At 42.7% G+C, this 23,422-nt stretch overlaps 1 protein-coding gene across 1 annotated transcript in view; it reads left to right on the top strand.

The window, feature by feature from the left end:
- PER2 (period circadian regulator 2) overlaps window positions 1-23,422 on the top strand; it is a 1,339,110-nt gene that overhangs the window by 160,166 nt on the left and 1,155,522 nt on the right. The window contains exon 7 of the mRNA XM_044070032.1: window positions 17,538-17,739. Coding sequence (XP_043925967.1) covers window positions 17,538-17,739 — 202 coding nt within the window. The remainder of the gene's footprint in view (window positions 1-17,537; window positions 17,740-23,422) is intronic.

Below are 23,422 nucleotides of genomic sequence, written 5' to 3'. Positions count from 1 at the left end.
CTTTCTTTTTGTGATATTCGGAGATTTGCCTGCTACTGGATCCCTCTATTTTATCTGGGCATGGATCGCTGTTAGAGAGCCACACCAGTTTGTCGGTTCTTATGAGCTTGGCCCGTGAACAGCGTAATTTTTTCAGGTAAGCTATTGGGTGCAAGTTGGGCATCACTCACGTAGTTGGGTAAGAGGGAGTAGAGGAGGCCAGGTGAGGGTACTTCTTGGTGGCCAGTTGTGGGATGGGTCATTGCCAGTTATAGAGGGTGGGAGGCCTGTACGGTGCTGTCTAGTCATTTTCACATCCTCTCTGCTCAATTAGGGCTTTCCGCTTTCTTTATAATATGTAGTCTCAAACCGGAAACCAGTGTGTACTCTTTACGAGACCGTTAAAATAACTACCTTACTTCTGTTTTGTTTTTTTTTTTTCTTAGAAATCATGAGAAACTTGTATATTTAAAATGATGATGGAAAATATTATTCATAATGTCAAAAAGTGCATTTTCAGAGCAAACTAATGTGTTCATTGAAAATAAGCAGCAATATTTGTTTATTGCTTTGCTGCTGAACCTGCAGATACTGTGTGTGTTTCTAACTGAAGATGTGCTATTTGGAATTCACACCAGTTAATTTTGTGTAGGATTTGCACACACTAGAAGAACACTGCTAGATGCTGAATCTAATTTCAGGCAGTGTCCTAAAGGGCTCATAAAAGCAGAATACAAGTTACATTATCTGACTCAGGAATCCTAATTAAATGGAATACTTCAGGATATAGTCACATTCATCACTTCACTTTTATTGCTACAGCAGTACTATTGACTGAATGCAAAGGGAAGGTGCCTCATATTTTTAATGAGGCATTTTTTCTGCCCAATATTCTGCATCATTAGCTACATCATGACACAAATGTCTTTTTCAATAATTTTGTGTGTTGATGGTTTTGCATAAAGCCAGCATATGCTTGAGCAAGATCTTATTGATTATATGTTTTACGGCTGTAGATTTTCTCACTGTGAAATAATACAGTACACAGTTTTGAAATTTGGAGATGGCTATTGATATACTTACTTTATCCATTTGTGTGAGTGAAGTTCAGTAGGTAGAAATCTAATCCTTTGAACCGTATCACAGTTTATCATAGATCCAATTCATACCAGGTCATCTGCTTAACCTACTGCTGAGTCTCGAACTGGAAAGCGGCTGTGTCATTCTTTTGAGTCATTTCATTTTTGGTGAAACCTTTTTATCGTCTATGTGTTTGACATACAGCACCCCGTCTGACTGGGATTATACAGAAACAGCACCCCGTCTGACTGGGATTATACAGAAACAAGAAGTGTATCAGATATTGTATAGAAATACATGGAAAAGAAAGTGGGTGCAACCATGTTTAGCTGCATGCCATCCTAAGCTTATGTAAGTGACACCATGATCTTAGGGCTGCAGCTTTAGCACTGCAATTAGAAAATGACTGCTTTAACCACACAGCTTTTGTACAAGTCATCTTTTGTAACTCAGCCGTATGATGTTTCTTCTACAGCACATAACTGTTTGTATTATTTGTATTTCCAGAATTCTTGTCCTGATAGGTTGAGAGGTTTTTGAGGTATACCCCTGTGATGAGTGTCACTTTATAAGGACATTTGTCATCTCTTCTACACATAGATGACTTTGCTGTTATACAGTGTTTTATCTCATGTGTTATAGTCTGTATCTTTATATTTTAAATGACCTCTTTAAATAAGAAATTGATGTTTATTAACAGAAGATTTGTAATGTAGATATTTAAACTGATATGTCTGTACATCTGACTTGGTGCAATCTGTGGCATGTTTTCATTTGGAACAATAAGCAGTTTCGGGGGGGGGTACTTTAGCGGCATAATTTAGGCAGTGCAAGCATTATAGGCAAGGACTTGTCATGCATTGTAATGCATATTAATTTTGAATGCTTTCTATATAGGGGTTTACCGACAAGTGGTGGTATTTTCTTCAACAAATGAAAATATTTAATTCAATGTGCTTTATTTTTTCTATGGTGGCAGTTACTTTTGTTTTGTTTTGTGTACTTGGTCGTGTGTTCTATTTACCTTATTATGGTTATGCCTGGCCTTGTGGCTCCTTTCCACATCTCATGAGCCATATTGTTAACTGACAGTCTTGCAAATTGCCCACAGGTATATAGGTAGTCTGTGGTTTTGTGAAAGTGTGCCGTATGTTGGACTACCGCCTGATCTAGGATTAGTTCTCCATACCTGCTGAGTGCCAAGATGGACATTATGAGGTGTAATTTAAAAAGTCCTGTGGCAGAACATTTTCATAAGGTTCACCGAGGTTCAAATCCTTGTTTCTTTTTTTAGTGTCTTAGCCCGAACTTATTTGTTCAGAGGGGGTGATTTTGCTAGCAAATTAAGTGAATTAGAAAGTAAGATGATGGTAAATTGTAAAACAGTGTCCTAGGGGTTTACATTTGGAAGTAAATTTAGCATTTTATTTTTTTTTAATGAAATAAGTGAGTTTTGCAAAGGTGGAAAATGTATTCTTTAAGATATTATTTAATGTTTTTATATATAAAAAAGCATTTAAAATTTAAAGTTTATTAATTATTTAATTAGTTGTCAATTAGCTGGGTCTAGCTTGTATAAACGTTACATTTGGTTGGAGGTTTAGTATGCTGAGAAGGTGAATGGCTGAGGTACCAGATGTACTCTGAATAAATTGAGGTGATTGAACAGCATGGTGGATTTTTGTATTTTTTTTTTTTTTTGACAGTTTGTCGTATCTCTTGAGTGTTTCATGATGCCTTTTATTGACTATTCAGAATACCATTGTCCTCAGTTTCATGTTGTTTTTTCTCTTTAATTGGCCAAGACTGATACTTCTGCAAGGGGTAAAAGTGGCACTTCCCCTTCCTGTTTGAATTTATCTGAGGACGTCTGCCACTTATACCTATTTTATGATACCAAAATAGACCTTCTGCTTCTCCAGTTTTCCTCATAGAAGAGGAGCTAGAGAGTTTGTCTGTCAAATCCAATTAATTTTATATTGACCGACCTAGTGTAAACCCTGCACAGATTTTTGAGCATCTTGGCAGGTTTTAATGAACTTTCTTTGTGATCTTCCTTGTGACTTTTCATTGGCTGGTCTGAATACTATTATCCTCAGTTTCAGGTGGATTATTTTTTTCCCTTTAATTGGCCAAGACAGAAGTTTCTGCAAGGGGTGAACTTTCTACTGCCACCTCCTGTTTGGAGTCCTCTTGTGAGGATGGCTGCCACTTTTAAGAGATCAAAATAGACCTTCTGCTTCTCCAGTTTTTCTCTCAGAAGAGAAAGCGGGGAGAGTGTCTGTCCTATCCAAGTCATTTTACATTGGCTAATGTAAGGTAAATCCCCACAAGTTTTCTGAGTATCTTTGATATACTTCAGTGCACTCTGTGAGCCTCCTCGTGAAATGTTGAATGCATCTACTTCTTCATGGATAACCATGAATTGTGAAACTGTAGATTGTGTAACCAATCCATTTGTTGAAGATATACACCCAAAGACTCTCTCGTTAATGATGTCCCCCACCCTGTGTAGACTGCTGGCTGTTCCTATGGTTGCTCAGGCTATCTGACCTTGGATCAATCACTGGTTACCCAGTGGCTATTCAGGCTGCCCTTATGCTGCCCTTGGATGTAACCTTTTGCCTGGTTGGCTTCTTGACTATTATGGAAGTCCACTTTGTTGTAGTCAACTGTAGTGTCCAGGGAGTAAGGGATCTGATGGGACATTTCAGACCATGGTGCAGAGGGTCTTCACATGAGCAGTGGCTAGTCAAGGCCGTAATTTGTGGAAGTGGCATGTGCAGTGACATCACTACACTTTTGCTGATCACCTCTATTTAGTAGGCCACCAGCAAGGCTCTGATCTCCACCAGAGCTGAGATAGAGGACACACACACATAAATACATACATACGCATACACTCTCTCCTTGGGTCAGTGCCATCAGGCTAGCTATTGATTGGTGATTTTTACATGTTCATTTGTTTAAACATTCTCTATGACTGACAATTCTCATTTGAACAATCCATCTGTTTATCACACACTTGCACAAAAAGTCAGATCATTTTATTTGATAGAGATGTCTTCATCTTGCCACAACAAAAATAAACCATGTTGAGGTCTTCATGTGCACACAAACGCCATTGCTTGAGGCAGTCCATGAAGGTGAGCACTTCATTATTGTTATGCCACCATATATTTATATCTAGTCTTTCTGTTTATAGAATTGTACATTGCTGTGTTCCACAAATGAGTTGTGAATGCCCAACACCTGTGTAGATTCTTATGTAACAGTTAATTCTTGTTTTATATAAACAGTAGTCACTGATTATATCCATAAAAAGTATGCACCCTACTTTGTTATTTTCAGTGGGTTTGTTGGTGAGAGTATTCTTGTTATATCTGCTTATCTCTCTAGCTGTTCTACTCACACTCATCCCACAGAGCTAGGACTAAAACTGTCCTTTCTTTCATAGTTTTCCATTTGGCTATTTAATTATCTCATCAGAGTGAATTGCCATGTCTAGCCACCATGATTAATTATTGAGTAATGGATCATGCCTGACTTTTGATTAACTGGCTTTGCATTTTCCCTGATCATTAACATACTTACTCTTCTTTATCAGGGTATATTAAGTTTGCCTTTATTTTTAATACTGGCGCACAGTACTCATTTAGTGAAACTTAGTATTTCTGTATTTAGCCATTGTCTCCAAGTAATGATGTTTGTATTGGCTTTGCCAGCATAAATTTTGATCTGCAGTGCTCAGAGTTGTTTATCTGTGTCCAGCACATTTTCACTGTTGCAGTAAATTAATCTATTAGAATTGTATCCTGCCAATGATATGATCAACAGACAATCTTTCAAAGCTTTAGGGCATCCTGACACACCGTAACTGCCAGGGGATTGAGCAGAACTAAATAAAGGCAGTTAGGGCACCAAAAGCTTCAGAGCTTTCTTGCAGCAGATGTGCGCTTCCTCCGCTGGCTTTGTGGAGCTGAATGACGACAGTCCTTTAGAGCCGGGCATATAAGTAAACCTCTGGTGAAAACCTTCCACTCTGTTTTATTTTTATGAGAATCTTGTGATCTGAAGTTGTCTTCATTTGGTCTTTAACCTGTTGTTCTTGAGACCAACTCTGCCATATACTTCAGCCTTGGAGCCGAAAGCTGAGCTTCTCCTCTCCTACCCATCATGCCTCACTCTCCCTCCACCCTCCAGATCCCGTTTGCTGCTCATTTGAACAGCTATGGCGTCAATTGCTGAGCTCCCTCCAGGGAGATTTCAGTGTTTTTTGGGGTAAGTGTTTCAGTTTTTTTCTCTGTACCTCCTTTTCCATCTCCTACTCTTTAGTTAGTTAAAAAAAAAAAAAAAGATTTAGTTAGTGTAGAAGAGCTTAGAAGTAGGATCTCTCGGTCTCTCGGTCTTCCCTTTTCCTGTAGTGCTTTTGTGGTTGGTCCTGCTATGGCTGATTCTAGGCCAACAGGCTTTAAGAAGTACATAGAGTATGTGCATAAAATCCCACCTTCCTATACCCGCACTTTGTACCTGATTTGTCTAGGTGCGGCCCACCTAGATTCCTCCTGTTCTATATGCTCTGGCTTCAATCAACGCATGCTTATTGACAGGAAGAATAAGTTAATCCTTAGGAGTCTTCTCCTTTCCTCCGCTCATCCTTTGGAGTCCACTTCAGGCGCTCAAACCCCCACTAAGAAAGTGTCTGAAAAGGGCAAGGACAGGGACAAACGGAAGCAGTGTCCCGATAGAGCTTCCGTCCCTGCGAGAGAACCGCCAACTAAAACTTGCCCTTCCACCTCAGCTTCCCCTCAGCTCCGGTCTCCATGCTTCTCACTGGAGCCAGCAAGTCCTTTCCCTAAATTTCCTATTCTGGCTTCGCCCAGGCACCACTTCAAGCCAGGGTCGGCAGCCTGTTCTGCCAGGTCCTTCTGGAGTCGGAGATTGAGGACAGGCTGATGAGAAAATTTCTTCAGGAGCAAACTCAGTTGGGAGTTTTGCATGCCTCAGCTCCCGCTGGAGTCGTAGGCGCTCAGCCCACTTACTTGCCCATCTCTTCTCCGATCCGTCCTTCAGTTTTGGAGTCCTCGTGTCCTAGGATCCCGAGTTTCGAGATGTCAGCACCAACAGGTATCTGTATCTTGACACCGACCATCACCTTGAGTAGTTCGGCTTCAGTGTCTTTGAGCTCTACTGGCTCTTGAAGCCATAGCTTCTCTGTTGGGTCAGAGGGGTTGGTTTCTGCTGCCAGGCTTTCGTAGGTGTCCCTTCCCCTCGGTGCTCGATAGTATGGCTCCGACTCAGCCTTCGGTGCTGGGAGTGGTGGGAGTTTGTAGGGCCTCTATGTTGATGGCTTTGGGCTTGATGGAGTTGCCCTTGGAGTTCCATTCGCTCTCAGCTTTCAAAGTAGTGGAGAGGGTTCTCTTGGCCCCCCACGAGAGCCTTGACTCTCCTCCCTTCGGACCTGACTCCTATCCCGTCCGAGTTGGCTGTGCCAGATCCCTCTTTGTTGTCTACGTTGAGACATGTTCGAAGGAGCTTGCAGGTGGCTCCCCATTTGGAGCACCCAGAGTCTCTTCTGACACCTCCCCAGAGCATCCCCACAAGGAGGTGCACAGGAAGCATGCGTGCAAGAGGAGGCACTTGGATTCCCCACCAGAATCCCTGACCAAAGACACTGACTTGATGAAGGGGAAGGCTCCCCCAGATCCCTATCTGAGGATGTCTCCTTTGGGGACATCATGGAGATCCTTTAACAAAAAGATGGATGGTCTGTCCACAAACCTAACTCTGACAAGTCTGTGCTCCTGGAAGCCTTTGGAACAGGTCCGTCTACATCCTGGGTCCCACCCAAACCCCCCACCCCCACTCACCCCATGATTGACTTAATATCTAGCAAGGCATGGAAGGAACTGGGCACAGTAGAGCCCATACCAAAGTGCCTGAATAACATTCTTAGTGCTCCTGCAGATAGGCTCCACTGGAATAAGGGTGTCCTAATCGAAGAGATGGTTGCAGCAGCTGCCACAAAGAAAGAGCTGACCCAAGAGAACTCTTCAGTTCATCCCTCGGACAGGGAGTATAGGGTGATGGACATATTTGGTAAGCAGGTCTACTCTACAGCGACCTTTTCTCTGCATGCGCTGAATTGTTGGGCACATGTGGTCAGACTTCAGAGAGACCACCTTAAGGAAATCTCCGAGTCCGTCCAGGGTTCCATGTCTGAAGAGGACAAGATCTTCTCCTCCAGAATGGTCACCCTCTGCTCTGTCTGCAACATGTCCATGAGATTATTCTCGCATGTGGCAGAGGCTACCTCAGTGGCAGCTGGTTCGGGCATTGCCATTAACCGTCACAACTAGATGAAGCTCTGTGAATTCTCGGAACCCTTCTAGGCATCATTTATCAATGCGTCCTTCGATAGATCATCCCTTTTTGGTCCTACAGTCACAGACACTCTCTCCCAGTGCAAGAAAGATGGAAAAACCCTGTATACTATCGGAATACGCTTTTCTACCCCACAACGTCCCTGTTCCAGGATTCATCAGGGCGGTAAAAAGCTGTGGTTTCAAAAGTCTCTGAGAACTTTGCAGGACTTGCAAGGAGACTTTTCCTCCAAAGGCAGAGGGGGGAAATGATACCAATGGCAGTTGCTGCCCCCATGGCAGGGAGAGTCCAAGAAATCAAGGTTCTCAGGATACATCCTTGGACAGGGCGTTTCAGCAGTCCTGAAGGATTGTCGTACTACTGTGTTCTGGAGGCAGTCAGGGGATGTCTCTCTCCTTTCACCCAACAGCCTGGGAATCCATCACTGCCAATTGTTGAGTGATTAAAGATAATATCCAGATTTTACACCATTCCATTCCTCAAATTCCCAAAACTGTCTCAAAACCACCCAGTCAAAGGGAGGCAGCAAGTCTAGAAATCACAAAGCTGCTGGAGAAGTCATCCAACCCATCCCCCAAGACCAATTTGGATCGAGCATCTTTTTCAGATTCTTTTTGGTGCCAAAGAAAAAGGTAGGTTTCAGACCAGTTCTGGATCTCACTTCCTTATACAAGTCAGTTGCCAAAACGAAGTTCTGAATGGTCACCATACATTCCATTCTGCTCTTTCTGCAGAAGGATGATTGGATGTGCTCAGAAGACCTTCAGGATGCATATTACCACATCAGGATGGACAAACACTCCAGAAGGTTCCTCCACTTCCAGCTGGGAGCCAGTCACTTTCAGTTCAGGGTCCTCCCCTTTGGACTCACCACAGTCCCCCATAACCATCAATCTTTAAAGTCAAAATCAGATCTGGTCCAGATCATCAGCTTTATAGGGGCTCCACTGGACACAACACAGTGCATGGCCTTCCTTCCCCTAAACAGAATTCAGTCTCTTCAGCTGCATGTGAGGCGCATTCTTTCCTGTCATCCTCCCCCCACCTTTCTCTTTCTCAGAGTGTTTGGGTCTGTGGCTGCAACCATAACTCTTCTCCCGGTGGCTCGCCTTCACATGACAGTACTTCAGTGGACCTTAGTGGTTCAGAGGTCCCTTCTCAAACTTCCCATGGACTATCCCATCCAACTTTTTCGAGTCTTCAAGCAGTCTCTTCTATGGTGGCTTCATTCTCAGGATTTGTACTCAGGATGACCATTCATTCTCTCTCCTCCCAAGGTCATGGTGACCATGGATGCCTCCCAGCTTGGGGGGGGGCATTGACTGGGTTAGACTGTCCAAGGCACCTGGTCCCCTCTCGAGAACAACCTGCATATAAATGTCCTGGAGATAAGGGTGGTTCTTTTAGCATTGCAAACCCTTCATGCCTCTCTTCTCATGGGAACAGTTGCTATCCAGAAAGACATGTTAGTCGTCTGGTACATCAACATGTCGAGAAGCCATGAGATTGTGGGAGTGGGTGATCTCTTCCATCCAGTTTCTTGTAGCAACGCACATTCTGGGGAAGTCTAACATTTTAGTGGATAAGCTCAGCAGAGCTATTCTGATGCCTCAAAAGTGGTCTCTTAACCCTTCAGTGGCAAACATGAGCTTTCAGAAATAGGGTCAACCTTGCTGTGATCTATTTGCCCTTCCTTCCGATGCCAGGTGCAGTGAGTATTTTGCCCTGATTCCCCCTCTGGGGGAGTCCCCTAGAGACGGTCTGATCCATGCTTGCCCTCCCCGGTCTTCATGCCTCCTCTTTCCCCTGATTCCCAAATTCCTCCAGAAAGCTTAGAGGTTGAAGTGCAAAGTCATCCTTATTGCCCCTTTCTGGCCTCAACAAGTTTGGTTCCCCTTCTTGTGATCTTAAATCATGTCTCCGCCTTGGACTGTCTATCCCTTTCCAGATCTTCCATCCCACCCCTCTGGCACCCAACATCCAGACGTCTTCAATCTGAAGCTAACTTCGTGGGTACTCCACTTCCAGTGATGGCTAGAACTACCGGGCTATTCTCCCCTGTTCAGAAGATTCTGATTGCATCTCATAAGGCCTCTACCAGAAAACTTTACTCTAATAAATGGAAGAGATTTTCTATTTGGGCATGTCATCATCAGTTAGATCCTTTCACGGCTCCTCTTCCAGCTATTCTAGATTTCCTGGCTCACATCTTCAGTAGTGGCGCTAGCTCCTCCACAATCAAGGTACAATTGGCAGCCATCTCAAATTTCCATATTTATGAAGATTCTACATCTTTTGGCATCCACAAAAATATTTAAGGCTTTTTTGAGGGGTGCCTTTCTACTTCAGCCTCCAGCCAAGGACCCTACACCCCCTTGGGACCTTACTTTAGTGTTACAAGCTCTGGTTCCCTTTCCCTCTGAACCAGCTGCCACAGTTGATTTGCAATTCTTGTCTTTGAAGATGGCCTTCTTAGTGGCTATCACCTCTACTAAGAAGGTTTCAGAACTTCATGCTTTATCCGTTAAACCCCCTTATCTTGTCTTCCACAAAGACAGAGTAACTCTTTGCCCTAATCCTTCCTTTATGCCCATTGTCGCTTCAGAGGTCAACATCAACCAAGTGATTAATCTCCCAGTCTTCAATTTCCAAAACAAGGGCAAATACAAGCTTCATCTACTTGATGTTCACAGTGACGTTTTTGCTTGGATAGGACAAAAACCTTTAGAAAATCAGACCAACTTTTTGTCTCGTTTCCTTGTTCCAGATTGGAAAGACCAGTTACTAAGGTGACCTTGGCTAACTGGATCTCTAACTGGATCTCAGTGTATTGCACTGGCATATTCTAATAAAGGAATTCCTCTTCCAAATCATGTCAAAGCCCATTCCACTAGGTCTATATCCAATTCCGCAGCCTTCTGGTCCAGAGTGCCTATTGATGACTCTTGCTCAGCAGCTACAGGGGCTTCCTCTCATACCTTCATATTCTATTACAAACTGGATGCAAGTTCCAGGAGAAGAGCTTCCTTTGGCTATGCTGTGCTGCAGAATATCCATCCGTGAGCACCACCTGGGATTTATGTAGCTGAGGGACTCTGTCCCACAGGTTGAAGACACAACTTCAGATAAAGTTGTGCTCTTACCATGTAGTTCCATCTGAGTTCTGCTGAAGTATTATTGAACTGAAACAGTATTACTCTGCAGTTACAGTTTAAAAATTGATGGTTATGGGGGACTGAGCTGAGTCCAAAGGGGAGTACCCTGAGCTGAAAGTGACTGGCTCCCAGCTGGAAGTGGAGGAACCTTCTGGAGTGTTTGTCCATCTTGATGTGGTAATATGCATCCTGAAGGTCTACTGAGCTGGATGGAGACCACTGTGTTCTTAAGGAAGCACATCTCACAGGTCTGTATTACACTGGCTTGGTTGTATACACAAGCAGTATTTCAAACACATGCAGGCAAACACTAAACACAAACACAATCATACAATGCAAAATGTTTATTGTGTCTGTGGATATATATGTATCGGACACCTGGCATGGAAAATATAGTCCATACTGTAACTCTTAAAGTGCAGTGGTTGCTGTAATTTCAAGCATATAAGACGTGTAACTCCAGATCTGATGTTGTCCCTTTCATTCTTCCTTATGATTGGGTCACAGATCTGACTCTGCCACATTTCTACAGACTAGGCTGCAAGTCTCGAGCTCATCCCTCTTCCCATAATGCTCTACCCTTCAGATCTGGTTTGCTGCCAGCAGTGACAAATGTGGTTTCCTTGCAGTCTCGAGTTTGTAGGATTATTGTGAATTTTCTTCAAGTTTTTCTCAGCCAGGTTTAATTTTGTTGCTCTTTCTTCTTCATTCTTTCCTCCATTCCCACTAGTCATTTGCAGGCGTTGAGGGCTTTTTTGTTCTTGTGTGCCCTCTTTCCTGCTGCTCTAGGCCTTTAGCCGTTTTGACCTGTCAGCTTGTCTGTTGTAAAAAAAAAAAAAAAAGTAGAAAGACTTTATAGTAACAATATCATGTGTAGCCGTTTTTTCATTGGTGGTTTACTGATGTGTGTTTCCCTTCTGTTGGTTGGGCCTTGTGTGTGCCTGCACGCATGTGTGTGATACTTACTGCAGTCACTTTGTTGGAGAAGCTGTCCAAATTTAAGAGCTGTTCAGAATGTGGGTACAAGATTCCCCATTCGGATGTGCATAATCATTGTGTTTATTGCCTTGCCCTGGAACATCTGCAATTGTCGTGTGTAATTTGTGAGGGATTCAATCCCAGAGCTATTGCCGACCATAAAAAATAATTTTAAAAGGTCTTTTGCCTTCTGATACTGTTTCTGCAGGGGCTTTTACCCCCTCCAGGACTGTGCTAGGGTCTTCGGACCCCAAGAAATGTCTGCACAGCCCTCCAGGGCCTCTTCGGAACTGCCATTCAAGCTTCCTAAGACCTTGGATCCGAAGTTACAGGATCCTAGTCCCAGCTCTGCTCCAGTGGATCCAAAGCACTCCTTTGATCCTACTGGTGGTTCAACTTCGAAGAGCTTTCTGAGACCTTCCACTTCCGCATCCGATCCTCTGTCTTCAGATCAGAGGGCACAGAGCCAGATTCTGGAGTTCTCTGGTAGATTGGAGTCTACTACTTTACCTGACCAGGCATTCAAGACCAATCTCAGTAGCTTCCTCGACGTCTTCTAAGAGCCTTTCAGAACTTTATGTGGGCAAGATGATACAGAAGATCCTCAAGACTCTGATCCTAGATGGGGGTCTTGCTTTCTCCATCCCATCTGGGATCTGTGGGTGTTCCTTTTATGGTGCAGTCTTATTTTCCGATCAGAGCCCCTGGATCTTAGCCACTCTGGAGTGCCGGTATCTGATCCGAGGCGGCCTTCATCCACTACTCCAACAACTACCCTGACTACCTCTGCTCCGGTGTCCACGGATCAGAGTGGGTCCCAGATCTGGGATGTCACCATCTGATCCGGGGGGGGGGGGGGGGGCTTTGGCTCTGACATTGTCGGATCTGCCCCTTCCTCTCGTGGTGTCAACGTTCAACAGCTCAGATATGATTTCTGCCTGGAAACCAGGGATCGAAGGTCCCTACCTTTTCTTCCTTGATTGCTTTGCTTTGGCTCCAGGGAAGCTTGGGAGGGATTCTCCGGGTCCTTTGTCTTTCCAGATGGTGGAAAGGGTTTTCTCTTCTGCTAGAAATCATGCCTCTTGAGCTACAGTCCTCCCCATGATCCCTCATTGGCTTGGAGACCTGAGCCTGTCATACCTGTCCAGGGTCAGCCCACTCCGATGGTCATCCAAAATCTCCCCCCAGAGGGAGCCCCTTCTGAGACCTCTCCTGAGCCTCCCTCTGAGAGGATTCCTCATAAGAAGATGTGCAAGAGGAGGCACTTAAGACTCCCCTTTGGAGTCTCTCACAGAGGACACTGATCTTGATGAGGGAGAAGGTTCCTCCAGATCACCACCAAAAGACGCCTTCTTTGGAGACATTTTGTAGATTCTGAAGCAAAGAAGTGGTTGGTCCATCCAAACTCCTTCTCCTGAAGAGGTTGTGTTTCTGTAGGCTTTCAGGACGGGGCCCATCTACATCTTGGGTGACTCCCACCCCCTGGCAGATGAACTCATCAATTTTAGTATCCCGCCGGGCCTAGAAGAAGATGGAGATGATAGAACCAACTCCCAAATGACCAGACAAGTTCTTGTCTCTTCCCAAAGACTAACCACACTGGACTAAGGGTATTCCGGTAGATGCAATGGTTGCAGCGGCAGCTACCAAGAAGGAGCTAGCTGAACAGAGCTTCTCTGTTATTATATTCCTTTTTTCCGTCAACTGCCAAAGACTCAAAAGAAACTCCCCAGTGTTCTACCTAGTCAGAGAAAGTAACAAGTCATCCAATAGGTCCCAACCGAACAAAAAGGATTCGGAAATTACAGCCACTTCTTTTTAGTGCCAAAGAAAACCAGGGACCTGAGACACATCCTGGATCTAAGCAACCTGAACTTGTTTGCAAAGAAAGCGAAGTTCCGTTATGGTTCAGTCCATTTTACCTCTGTTGTGAAAGAACCATTAAATGTGCTCAGTATACTTACATGATGCATACTATCACATCAAAATAGACAGACACTTCAGAAGTCATCTGCACTTCAGGCTCTGAACCAGTCATCACCAATTCAGGGCTCTGCCCTTTGGTCTCATCACAAGTCCCCCCTTCCCCAGGTGTTTACCAAATGCTTGGCAGTAGTTGCAGCTCACCTGAGACTGAAACGATTCCAGGTGTTTCCATATCTGGATGACTGGCTTTGGGTGCTCCAACCAGACATCACCTTATCCAGACCAGAGATTACTTGTTACAGATATCCAATACCCTGGGTATCGCCATAAACCTGGCGAAATCAAGCCTATCTCCAGTACAGAGCTTGGAATTCATTGGGGCCCTCCTAGACATCCTGAACCAAAGAGCATCACTATCCTCTCACCACATACAAACCTTGAGAGAACATGCTCATACTATTTTGGATCATCCATCTCCACCATCAAGATTAGTACTTCAAGCTCTTGGGTCCATGGTGGCTGCCATTACTCTTGTTCCATTAGCGAGATTTTTTTTTATTAGAGTGCTTCAATGGACCCTGGCTGTTCTATGGTGTATTCTCTACCAGCCTCTGTCTGTTCCTATCAAGATGACAGTGGTTTGCAGCACACATCTTTGATGGTGGGTTGTTTCTGACGGCCTGGTGATCGGCAGGTCATTCCTTCTCTTTTCTCTCACAGCCACTGTGACCACAGATGCTTCCCAGTTGGGGTGGGGGGGCATTTCCAAGGAAAGATGGTCCAAGACACGTGGACTCTGAGACCAGGTTGCATATCAGTGTTCTGGAGATGAGGGCAGTCCTCCTCACATTGTAAGCCTTTCAGGACGTTCTTGCTCTAGGAACGATTGCAGTTCACACAGACAATATATTGGTAGTATAGTATATCAACTAACAAGGGGAGGCCATTCGTATCCCTTGTGCAGAGAAGCCACAAGGTCTGAGAATGGGTGATATCTTCAGACCACTTTCTGCTTGCAACTCAACTTCCGGGGAAGTTCAGCATTCTTGCGGACAAACTCAGGAGGTCTGTTTTAACCCCTCACGAGTGGTCCCTCAGCCATCAGCCAATCAGTAGCGAACTTGATTTTCAGCCGTTGGGCCAACCTTGCTTCAACCTGTTTACTTCTCCTTAAAACTATAAATGCAGCAGATATTTCGCTCTGATTCCCCCTCCAGAGGAGTCATGAGGGATGCTCTAGTTCATGATTGCCCCCCCCCCCCCCGGTCTCCTCTATACTTATCCTCTTCTACCTTGATCCTGAAAGTTTCTACAGAAAGCAAAACGGTTGAAGACTTCAGTAATCCTCATTGCCCCCTTCTGGCCTCATCAGATTTGGTTCCCCTTTTTCTGGTTTCACCTGAAATATCCTCCATGGATACTGGAACCCAAACAGAATATCTTTTTTCACCCATCAGTGGGTCATCATTTGAATCTGCGCACCCTCAAATTGACCACTTGGTTTCTCCAGTTCCAGTGATGATACAGAGGTCTGGGCTTACTTCCCCTGTTCAAGACATTGTGTTGGCCTTCCAGAAAGAAGCAGGTGGAATAGGTATGCGTACTGGGCATCCAAGGAGAACATCAATCCTTTTTCAGCTCCTCTCTGTTTTTTTTTTCCTTTCTGGTGTCTCTTTTTAGGGAGGGCGCTAGTTTTTCTACTATTAAACTTCAGTTGGTTGCTATAGCCAGTTTTCATTCTGGGATTTTGTTGGATTCCCCTGCTGCATCAAGATTATGTAAAATCTTTTATGAAGGGTATTTTTCTGCTCTGTCCCCCGGTTAAGGATCCTTCCCCTCCATGGGAACTCACCATCGTTCTCCAAGGCCTAATTCAAAAACCTTTTGAACCATCCAGTGACTGTGGAATGAAATTTCTTTCTTGGAAAATTGTCTTTTTGATGGCATCATGTCAGCCAAAAGGATTTCTGAACTTAGGGTCCTGTCTTCTGGCCCACCTTACATTATTTTTCATAAAGACAGAGTATCCCTTTGTACCAATCCTACCTTTATGCCTAAAGTGGCCACTGAGACGAACTTGAATCAGTCCATTCATTTGCTAGTTTTCTTTCCCAATTTTTCCAACAAGGGGAAACATTCTGGATGTTCACAGACAATTATGTTTTTACCTCCACAGGACAAAGCAGTGTAGAAAGACTGATCAGTTATTTCTGTCCTTTTCACCTAACTGTCTAGGCCAAGCAATTGCAAAATTTAATCTTGCTAAATGGATTACAGACTGCAGCTCTTTAATTTATTCCAGAAGTGGCCTACAGTTACCCCATCCTCCTAAAGCACATTCAGCTAGATCTTATGGCTATGTTGTCTGCTTTTTGTTCCAGAACGTTGATGTATTTGCCCCACAGCCACCTGGTCAAAAGCTCATACCTTTGTGACTCCTTACAAATTGGACATTGCCTCTAGAAGCCGGGCTTCTTTTGGTTCTGCATTGCTCTGGCATATCCTTCCTTGAGGCCACCCAAGGGTTATGTAGCTGGGGACTCTGACCCAATCATGAGGAATAATGAAGGGGACAACATCAGATTAATAAGTTATGCACTTACCATAACTTGGTATCTGTGTTGTCCACTTTCATTCTTCATCTTCCCTTTCAGCCACCCCTGCCTCCCTTGCAGCTTCTAGCATATCTCTGGAGTTATTGGGAATCTTCTGTTCCCGGTTTGAGCCTCTGGTTTTGTTTCCTTATATAGTGGTCACAATTTTCTACTGTAACTCTTGGGCAGCAAAATCAGTCTGAGAAGGCTGGGTAAAGGGTAGCTAGAGCATTAGGGGAACAGGGAGGAGCTAAAGACTTGGAGCCTAATCTGTAGAAATGCGGCCAAGTTGGATCCGAGGGTCAGATCTGTGACCCATTCATGATGAAGAATGAAAATGGACAACACAGATACCAAGTTACGGTAAGTACATAACTTTTAATTTTTATTGCAAGTTTTCTGTGCTCTATTTTTTAAAAATAGAGAATTCTAGATGCCGCTGTATTGTGTTAATGAAGTGACCTGTTTTAATATAGCATGTCAGGAGCTACAAGGGAATACCTAACTATTACATTCAAAAGGCTTATGATCAATTCTAAATAGTGTGCTATATGGTATATCATGTGACTTAATCTGTTCAAGGTGATACTGTAGTGCATTTGGTAGTGGTGTTTACGCACTCTGCTTGATTCTCATTTTATTTTTAACTTCTTTATCCTTTGTTGACCAAGTTAGTCATACTAGCTAATAGCCTCTTTTCAGAGGATACTCAAGGTGGTATTTATACTACTAGGGGAAATTTGGTAAGAGCATCTGGGAACTTCCCCTGCTTTTTTCGATAGGTGCAGTAGGTTCTTTTACATCCAGGATTCAGTCTCCACCTCCTGTTACTGCCTGTGTGGAGTTGTTTCCCCCCCATGTCCTTGTAGGTTTTCTCTGGACACTACAGTTCTCTCCCACCTTCCAGAAACATTCCACCTGATTGGCTATACTAAGTTGTTACTCTGCATTAAATACTGTTCTTGCATTGTCCTTGTTGTCCGAGTCATAACTGAAAGGGGTGCACAAATGAGGCCACTTACCTTGCTAACACATAATACGTGTTCCAGTTTCCAGTGGTAGCTTCCAAACCCATTAAGGTACCCCCACCACCATTACTAGGAATCATTGCATCTCACTAGAATTGTTAAAATTCATTATTTGCCAAGAAAGTCTCTTTTCAGTTATTGTAATCTATTTAATCTTATTGTATTAACTGTGGTAAGTTATGTAATGGCTATTTTGCCATGTTGTTTTTTTTCCTTTATTCTTTGTATTGTACTTCAGTTTAGGTACATGTATGTAGCCATACATGCATACATAAGGGTGGATATTTTGATTTATCAGTGTATGTAAACTTTTTAAAAAAATTATTTGAGAAAAACTTCTTACTTCTCATACTTTTTGAAATTGCATCAGGGCAAGTGCTAGTGTTAAAATGTTTTCTGTTTTACTTCCACAGGATATTTTTGCTGTAGCAGTTTCCTTAATTACTGGAAAAATTGTCCATATTTCTGAACAAGCTGTTTCCATCCTCAGCTGCAAGAAATATGTTTTTAAGAATGCAAAGTTTGTGGAATTTCTGTTCCCAAAAGATGTCAGTGTATTTTACAGCTTCACTACACCATATAAACTGCCATCATGGAGTCCATGCATCGGAGCTGGTAAGAAATCCTTTCTTTTTTGATTTTATATGTAGTATATTTGGTTTGACTTTGGAGGCCTTCTGCAATAGGTGACTGATAGAATTTTCTCTTCTGATATCCCAGCTGTGCATAGTTTTCAAAAATTTCTCTCATTCCATGCTTGGAGGAACAGACACTTTCTGCCATCTCAAACCATTAACATTGTTTTGGGGTAACAGACACTTTCTGCCATCTCAAACCATTAACATTGTGTTGGGGTAGTAAAGCTTTACAGTCACCTGGATCCCTTTTTGTTGCTCACACAGTATACATAGGTAGCTTTACATTCATTGTGGAAAATTCCCTGTATTCATTGACTAAAACTCTGAAACCTTCAAAATATTTTGCTTTCACCATATCAAGAGCCAGGGCGCACATCAGTACTACCTCTACTGCTTGGAAGAACGTGACGTGAGGTGTTCAGTGCCAGGCTTTCAACTCAGTCCTGGTGCTTAGTGCAAGGATTGACTGCTGGGATCCTTACATGATCCCAGGCTAGGAATGAGCAGTGATAGAAGATGAGGGAATTAGTCCCTAGCCATTGCAACATCCTCCTCCTGTTAAGTTCACCCATGATGTTCTCTTGCCAGTCCAAGACTCCTTGTTAGCTAGTGAGTGGTATAGTGCACACAGCTCATGAAAGGAACACAGCAGGTCACCTCTGACAAATATCTTGGACCTTGCATCCTGTGTTGCCTTTACTAACTCTCCCCCATTAGGAGTTTCTTGAAAGTAGTTGAATCATAACTGGTTGAGAGTCAACTCATCTTATAACTGTTGTCTAGTGCACAGTACGTTGAAGTGGCAAGATCCTGTTCATCCTGTCTGTCTGATACGATTTTTGAAGCTTGTTGGATCCAAGCCAGCAAAGGTAATGCACCAGCCTCAAGCACCTGTAAATTGTGTTTTCCCATAATTCACTAGTGTGTGTGAAGCTTCCTCTGGTCTTGTTTACTACAATAGCATTCGGGCATAAATTGTCACCTCCACAAAGCTAAGTGCCCCTCCTGAGTTTTTTTTTTTTTTTTTTTTTTTTTTTACTTGTTTTTTTGCACAAGAATAAGGTGTCTTTATGTACTTAACCCCTCATTTATTCTCATGGTGGCTTCTGATGCAAACATAAAGCAACCTATCCATTTACCAGTATTCCAGTAAAGGTGAATATACTTTACATAACCTTTCATGTACATAGGCAGATGAGGTTTTACTTGCATAGAACAAAGCCCTTTAGGAAGGACTTGCAATTCTTTGTTTCACTTGCAGCTATTAAACTTAGTTTAAAATTGTGAAACTTTCCAGGTGGCTTTCTGATTATATATTGTATGTTTACACAGCTCTCAATCGCTCCTTTATATGCAGACCCAAAGCCTATTCCATGTAATCTATTACTGTTGCCACAGTGTTCTTTAGAAATTCCACAAATGATGAGATTTAAGTAACAGTAACTTGGCCTATATTGCACATCGTTGCTAAGGATTACAAATTGGATGCTACCTAAAGGCCTGGGGCTTTCTTTGGCGCCACTGTCCTCAAAGTTGTCGTGGCATAATTTTACCTAGGTGTCCAGTAGCTGTGTATTCTGATCATCAGTTGGGTCAAACAGATGGGATGAATAGGATATGATAGTTATATACTTGCCATAATGCTGGATCATGTCATCCACATCCATCTGCTTTGACAGCCTCCCTCCTTCCCCCATCCAAATTGCTGTTTTGTAGGACCTGAAGTACATTTCAGACTATTTCAGCTAATATGTTTAAAGAACTTGAGTTTATTTCTTGGCAACAACCAGTGCATTATGGGAAAATAAAATTTAAATGGGCTCAAGGCTGAAGCACTAGTTTTGAAGACTTGGTTTGAGAACCCATCAATCATATCAGATGGATGCAGATGAAAGGATCCAGCATTATGATAAGTACATAAACAAAAGTTATGTACTCACCGTAATGACAAATCTGTGTTGTCTTTTTCTGTCCTTCCATGTTGAGGAATGGTCATTAAAGACAACATCAGGTCTACTGTTTTGTCAGTGTAAAACACGTCACACTGGAAAATTGTAAAACATGGACTGACTAGAATGTCTTGGTATACTGAAGGAAAGTTTCATTCAAGCAATACAAAGAAGTAAGCCCGTCCCCATACATCTCCTGTGTAGGGGTCTCAGCCCCAGCACCCATCATGCTTCAATATTGACATTCTAAGCATGTACAAATGTATGGAAGACCGTATACATTTAAACATGGTACAATGGAAGCCTCTTCAGATAGATTTGAAGTTAAGATCCAGGGTATCTGCGGGGAGCAGGTGGACTTAAACTCCTACAAATAAACATTAAATCATTACATGGAAATTAAAGTATTGATAGATTTGGTACAGGTCCTGTTCCATATACTACATCTGATTTGTAAATTTGACCATCTTTAAGAGACCCATATTGAACATAACACCACCTGGCCACCTCACATGTGGTGTGAGCATGACGTTTGGCAATATGAATTGGCAATGTTGCTAGGCTGTCCACTAATCTGTTGGAACCAAGCCCTACCTTAGAGAACCCTATTTTCTGACATCTAGCATTCACCTGTTGCACAGTGAGAGCCTTGTCTACTAGGTAAGAGTGGGACCCCAAGAGTGAAGGGAAAGGGTCTACCACCTTCACATTGTCCTGGGAATGGAATTTAGAGGATCCGGAGGTCACTGTTTGAGACCAGCAAGAATGAGACTTCCACTGCTCTAGCTTTTTCCCTTGTAAGAACATTTAGCTGATAACGTCCACTGTGAACTGTCTGATACGTCTCTGCCTTCATCCTTAAAAGCACCTTAACCAGTATCTAGGTAAGAAGACTGAGGAACTTTGGTAATTCCTCTTAGATTCTTTCCCCAAGATTGCAAAGTCTGAAGCCTCGAAACATCTGGACTTAGCATTGGCCTTCCTAGTGGATGAAGAAGCGATCTGTTATCTCCCAGAAGAATGGAGTGACATCCTGACTACTAATCCTGAGGCAGACACTTGTGTAATCTCTTTGGTATAGCTATATCACAGTACCACTAGATTTTACTAAGTGGTAAGAATTATAAGGTTTTGGGCAAAGCAGGAAAGATGCTGTCCTCTTCCACATGGAAACATTGTAATCTTGTAATTGTTTTATTTTTGGTGTTCAGGTTATAGCCCTCCCTACTGGAGCAGGCAGTGAAAATTTAGAAAAGACCCTTGCCTAGTTTCTACGGTAGATTTTATAGTAGACACATGCAAGGAAGCCCGCAGGATTTTTTGCAGGGGGGTGCAAACTCACGCAGCCCCACCCCCTCTGCCCACACAGCCCCCCTGCCCACTCACCCCCCACCCCATCTACGCAGCCATTTCAGTGTCCCATTACTTGGATATTTCTCCCCATTTGTCATAGACACTGTTTATATCTCTGTGTGCATACTATTTAATGCTTTACTTCTACAATGATTACAGATATTTGGATTTCATTTACAACTTTTATTTCAAATTTTATAGCACAAACACGGAGACATTTACTAAACCTAAACAAAGCAATAGTCTTACAGTGAAAACAGACTTGGCATTAAAACTTCTCTACCATTCACTGAAACAGCATTGAAACCCACATTCAAAGAAAATGCATCTGGCCAGTGGCAGGGTAAGTTTACCTTTGGACAAATCATGGGCTCCTTGCACACATTTTTAGAACCATGCAAAAGTTCTTTGATTCACTTTCCTGATTGTATTAATTATGCTATATAATAATTGAATTATATCCCTTGTACAGCACCACTTGTTAGAGTGTGTTTTAAATTTATAGTTCTGAACATTTTTTCTTTAAACAATGAAATAAATCATATGAACCAATAATGACAACCTGCCCAATTCAGAACATTTCAACCATAAAGGGCCACTTAAAACTTCTGTCATACAATCCACCAATATAAATCAATATGCAGACACTCTGCAAGTAAGTCATCTGAATAATTCCACATTAAAGAGATCTGAAACCAATGAAGAGGTTGTTGCTAGAAAACAACTTTATATTTCAGTGTTTCATTTACAAATTCTGTGTCTGTTGCCCTTGAAGAATAAATTGCCTATGTTACATTAAAAGAAATGGTAGTATATTGCAACAGAGCTGAACAGGTTCATAGTTATTAGATGTCTCATCCAAAGGAGAGCATACTAAGGACTGCAGTACCATGTTGTTGTGTCTTTCAGCTTTTCCCGGTTAGGGGTCGCCAGAGCGGAACTCTGATCCGCTAATGATTGACAGTAGATTTTTACATGCCGAGTTGCCGGCCCCTGACGCACAACCTTCAACGAAGGTACGCCCATTCATGCATGTCTCCACACAGAAGACGCTCTAGCTGAGAATCGAACAGGACAACGTCTTACTGTGAGGCGACAATGCTACCGCAGCACCACCACCACAGTAAGGACTGCAGTACCATACCCCCTTAAACTGCAAATGTACATGCTGTAGGAATAGAACCTACAGCCCTTAGCATCAAGATGCAAGTATGCTACCTGCTGTACTAACACTGCTTTAAAGTTCTATACCACAGTAATGATACCGTTTGCTAAACAAAACAGTTGCACATTTTAAGTAGACTTAGCATGAGCAACAGTAACCTTTGCTTCCCTTGAAGTTCACAATTCCTTGAAAATGCACTTGAAAATAAATTCCACCTGCTAGATCTAACTAGGGCATCTGTCTCTCTCTCTCTCTCTGTCTCTCACTCTGTCTGCCTCTCTCTCTCTCACACACACACACACACACACACACACACACACACACACACACACACACACACACACACCTCTGGACAAATCCTAAAATAAACAGGGACAGATTATAAATATTGCTTTCATGAATTTATAAAATTGCTAGAATAACAGAATTTGTGTTGGTATGCATTTTTCTAAAGGATATGATGTCTAAATCTATTTAGCAACTTCAATCCTTTTTAGGAGGAATATGGGGCAAAAATCTGGACATTCTTCAAAAACCTGGACAGCTGAGGGGTATGCTACCTCCCTTTTATACACACACACACACACACACACACACACACACACACACACACACACTCTCTCTCACACACACACACACACACACACACACACACACACACACACACACACACACACACACACACACACACTCCCCAAACTAGGGACACATTTAGAAAGTTGCTAGAATAACAGGATTTGTGTTAGAATATATTTTCTGAAGGATATCATGTCTGAAACTCAAATGCATGTCATTTATTTAAAAACTTTAATCCTTAGCTCATCCCAGTGATTTGTCAAAAACAGAATTTTTATGAGGAACAGGCCAAAAATATCATGCATAAATCTGGACATTCTGTGAAAATCTGTACAGTTGAGAGGTATGAGTCACACACATTCATCCCCCTACCTCCTTAAAAAGTGGATAGAACAACATGTTTTGCATTAATATGAATTTTCTGAAAGATATGAATTCTAAAGCTCAAATGTCTGCCATTATTTTCTGAGTTCAGTCCTCAATGATTTGCCAGAAAACACAATTTTATGAGAAAGAAACCGAAAATATGAGGCAAAAATCTGGATAATTACACGGTATGACCCCCCCCCCCCCACACACACACACATTCACACTCCTACCTCTCTTTCTCTGTCATC

This window comes from Protopterus annectens, chromosome 4.part1 (genome assembly GCF_019279795.1).
Source record: "Protopterus annectens isolate FY-2018-M chromosome 4.part1, PAN1.0, whole genome shotgun sequence".
Classification (NCBI taxonomy): Eukaryota; Metazoa; Chordata; order Ceratodontiformes; family Protopteridae; genus Protopterus; species Protopterus annectens.
The sequence above is the reverse complement of the archived record's forward strand: the minus strand, read 5'-3'. Positions and strand labels throughout refer to the sequence as shown.